This window comes from Chenopodium quinoa, unplaced genomic scaffold, assembly GCF_001683475.1.
Source record: "Chenopodium quinoa cultivar QQ74 unplaced genomic scaffold, ASM168347v1, whole genome shotgun sequence".
Lineage (NCBI taxonomy): Eukaryota > Viridiplantae > Streptophyta > Magnoliopsida > Caryophyllales > Amaranthaceae > Chenopodium > Chenopodium quinoa.
In genome coordinates, this window is record NW_018743199.1 from 305,447 (window position 1) to 310,089 (window position 4,643).

General features: G+C 35.3%; 1 protein-coding gene across 1 annotated transcript; it reads left to right on the forward strand.

Moving 5' to 3' along the window:
• Positions 1–2,282: 2,282 nt before the first annotated feature.
• Positions 2,283–2,774, forward strand: LOC110733681 (uncharacterized mitochondrial protein AtMg00810-like). The gene has a single exon (XM_021913768.1). The coding sequence runs from the start codon at positions 2,283–2,285 to the stop codon at positions 2,772–2,774; it is 492 nt and encodes a 163-aa protein (XP_021769460.1).
• Positions 2,775–4,643: the final 1,869 nt, after the last annotated feature.

Genomic DNA, 4,643 nt, shown 5'->3' on the forward strand with positions numbered 1-4,643 from the left:
GCTGATGGGAAGAAAGTTGAAATAAAACATATAGGAGATGTTAGAATTGGGAATGGAATATTATTAAAAAATGTTCTACATGTTCCAGGATTTCAGTTTAATCTGATTTCTACTCATAAATTGTGTAAAGATCTGTGTTGTGATATAGTTTTTACACATGATAAGTGTATGATCCAGGATCATTCTCAGAAAAGTTCAGTGGTTCTTGGTAGACTTGATTCAGGCCTGTATTCAGTCTCAGACAAGATTGATGTAGATGAAAAGCAGTCAGTTGGGGAGACAGAACATGAAGCATTTGTGACAATAAGTGAGGATGCTAAGCTGTGGCATTTGAGATTAGGACATTTACCCTTTGACAAGTTACATGTTGTAAATAAGGCTTTGCCCAAGATAGGGAAGAATTGTGATGTGTTTTGTCAAGTCTGTCCTAAGGCAAAACAAAGTAGAAAATCTTTCTCTACTAGAACTTCTAAAACTAGTGTTTGTTTTGAGTTGATACATGTTGATGTATGGGGCCCTTATAGAGTAAAGACACATGATGGTTGTAGTTACTTTTTTACCATTATAGATGACTTTTCAAGAAATACATGGACTTTTTTGATGAAAAATAAGACTGATTCAGTTGAGATTTTGTCCAATTTCTTGATTTTTGTTTCCACACAGTACAATCTGAAAGTGAAGTGTGTGAGGACAGATAATACAAAAGAATTGTGTGAAGGGAAAATTTTGAGTGTTTATCATTCTAATGGTCTTAAACATCAGAAGAGTTGTGCTGACACACCTCAGCAAAATGGAATAGTGGAGAGAAAACACAGACTTTTGCTTGAGACTGCTAGGGCTCTTTATTTTCAATATAATCTAGATTGCCTAAAAGATTTTGGGGAGAGTGTTTGTTAACAGCCACATATTTGATAAATAGAATGCCTTTGAGTTCTATTGATTTTGAAATACCTTATGAGAAGTTGAATGGAGCTAAGGTTGATTTGAGTCATTTGAGAGTTTTTGGGTGTCTTGGATATGTTTCAACCCTCAAGGTTAATAGATCTAAATTTGATCCAAAAGCTGTTCCATGTGTTCTGATTGGATACCCTCAAAATCAGAAAGCATACAAACTGTTCAACTTAGAAACTTCAAAAATTGTTGTTTCTAAAGATGTCACTTTTCATGAAAAACACCTACCATTTCATTTGTCTACAACTAAACACAATCTTGAACCCATTTATCTACCTTCAGATACAACTTTTGACCTAAACAATTCATTTGATTACCCAGATGCTTTCATATTCACAGAACCAGAATTATATAATCAACCACCTTCACCTTTTCATATTTCTGATATTGAAACCTCAAACACTGAACCTGTAACCTTAAACACTGAGCATGAACCCTCAAACACTGAACCTGAACCAATAATTCCTGATATTACACAGTTTTTTCCAATCATTGAACCATTTAGACAATCAACCAGGCCTCATGTTACTCCATCATGGATGAAAGATTACATTTGTCCTGTTCCTGGCCCTAGACAACATTGGTGTAATGTTGTACACTTTGATAAACTGCCTGGTTCACACAGAGCCTTGGTAACTGAGATAGTTAAAGAAGTTGAGCCAGTTAGTTATTTGGAAGCCTCACAGGATCAAAGATGGGTTGATGCAATGCAAAAGGAGGTAGATGCATTGACAGCTAATCACACTTGGGTGCTTACTGATCTTCCAAAAGGGAAAAAGGCAATTGGCTGTAAGTGGGTTTTTAAGGTGAAATTAAAAAAGGATGGTTCCATAGAGAGGTTTAAGGCAAGACTTGTGGCTAAAGGATTTACACAAAAATATGGTATAGATTATGAAGAAACTTTTTCACCTGTTGTAAAGCTTCGTACTGTAAGGTGTCTGATCTCTATAGCATTGAACAACAATTGGGTTATTCATCAGCTTGACATCAATAATGCCTTTCTTCATGGTGATTTGACTGAAGAAGTATATATGAAAGTACCCGAGGGTGTTGCAAATCCAGGTAACAAGGTCTGTAAACTCAGGAAATCCCTATATGGATTATAACAGGCAAGCAGGCAATGGTTTTCTAAGCTTACAGCTGAACTTCTTTCTATAGGATATATACAATCTAAGAATGATTATTCTTTATTTTTGAAGGATACTCTTGACAAAAAGACAATTGTTGCTGTATATGTTGATGATATACTTGTTACTTGTCCTGATCATGCTGTGGTGCAGTCTCTAAAGGATAATCTTCATAATAAGTTCAGCATAAAAGATTTGGGTGAAATGAATTACTTCCTTGGCATTGAAGTTTCAAGAGTTACTACTGGTGTGATTCTCACTCAAAAGAAATTTACTAAAAAACTATTGACAGAATGTGAGTTGGATGTTTCAAAGGTAGCTAAGACTCCTCTTCCTGTTTCTTTGAAGCTCAGAGCTGATGATTCACCTCCCTTTCATGATCCTGCTTTGTATAGGTGTCTAGTTGGGAAGCTCAATTTTTTGACTCATACTAGACCAGATTTGTGCTATGCTGTACAGACTCTCAGTCAATATTTACATAATCCAAGGATGGCTCATTTCAAGGCTTTACATCATTTGCTCAGGTATGTGGCCTATACTGCAGGACAAGGCATAATGATTCAATCTGCTAGCAACCTTATTTTACAGGGATATTCTGATTCAGATTGGGCAACTTGTCCAGACACTAGAAGATCAGTTACAAGCTTTGTTATGCTTCTGGGTCAGAGTCCTATTTCTTGGAAGTCTAAAAAGTAGGGAACAATTTCTAAATCTTCCTCAGAAGCAGAATATAGAGCAATGGCTGCAGCTGCTTCAGAGATCACTTGGTTGGTGAGACTGTTACAGGAGTTGGGTGTGCCTATTTCAGGTCCTGTGATCTTAAAACGTGATAATCAATCAGCTATACACATTGGCAAGAATCCAGTTCATCATGAGAGAACTAAGCATATTGAACTGGATGCCATTTTACAAGGGAAAAAGTTTTCGAAGGGCTTATTGAGCTGGTTTATGTGCCTACTAAGGAGGAGCTGGCTGATATCTTCACTAAGATATTGTCTGCAACACAGCACACTGAGTTGTTAACCAAGCTAGGAATGTTTGACCTTCAACCATCCACTAGCTTGAAGGGGGGTATTGAAGGATATGCTGCTAATGCCAGCCATGAAGAGCTAATCACAGCATTGGTAGCCTCCCTGTTTCATACAGCTGACTCAGATGATTAAGCATCCCTGCCAAGTCATCATTCCGTGTGCAATGACATGTCAGCAGGAATAATAACAAATTCTGTTATTTCTTGTAACAGAATTTGATTCTGTTTTGTAACTGATTGGTTTTGTAACTGATTCTTAGTTGGTTGTTATGAGCTGTAATAATTAGCTTATTTGCTGAAAAATCAGTGTATAAATACACTGCATTTAGTACTCTTGTATTCAATTAAAAATGTACACAAAAATATCAGATTGAATAATATCAATTTCTTCCTCTTTTCTCTCTAATTTCTTCTTCATATTTTTTGTTCTGAAGTTCTTGATTCTCTAAGAACTTCAATAAGTTGCGACTAGCCAATCAAATAGGGCAGACCAATTAGCGAGCAAGGAAAAAGTGTTGAAGTGTAATTTTCTTAAACAACACATGTAAGAGTGTGGCCATTGGATGACCAGGTCATTGGTCATGAGGAGGGAGAGAGGAGTTTTTATATTAAAAAAATGAAACAAAGAAAAAATTGGATGAAAGAGATTAATGGACTGGTCTTGAAGATGACCAAGCTGAAATTTTGGTCATGAAGGTGTAAATGACAAGTGGTAGTGTATTATTGGAAGAAGAAATAAGTAAACTTGCATGTACTAGCGACAAATGAAAGGCACTAACGGTAATATTGTTGGATGACCAAAGTTATTTTGGGCAACCATTGGGAGTCTTTGGTCATGTCACTTGGTTATGAATGAGTGGATAGAGAAAGAAATTATAAAATAATTCATGACCAAATATTTTGGGTCATCCATTGGGTATATTCTAATGTCATACGATGATACAAAATACTTGGTCCCTTTTATGGTGATGAGTGCTGCTCAAGCAGTCAAACCTGTATTTAATAAACAACGGAGAGACACAAAAAGTAAGTACAATAATAGTAATTCTAGATAGTTAGCTATATGGACAATATAGAAATTAATCATTGACTGTATATGGAGAACATTTTATACTTGTATCAATTAACAATGTGTCATTATTGGAATTACCTTTTAATTTTTCAAACGGTAAAAATGTGACATACGAAGAATAAAAGAATTGTACTCCAAAAAACAGCAATGTTAACATTGATTAAAAGTTAAATCCCATAAGAGTATGAGACATTCACAAGTAAAGGTGCAATTTCGTTTGTCATAGGTGGTAGCAAGTAATCATTAACCAAGTACAAGACTATATATAAATGTATTAGTCTTGGAAAATCTGATCATGTGTGCAAATCATTTAGGTCACTAGTCATAGCTCTCATCAACCAACTGAACGAAGGGATTACCTCAAAAACGAGGTTAGAAATTTAAGTGTTCATGGGACAATAAAGATGCAATCAACTTACCGTATTATATAATTAATTTTTACATTATACTAATAATTTTTAAT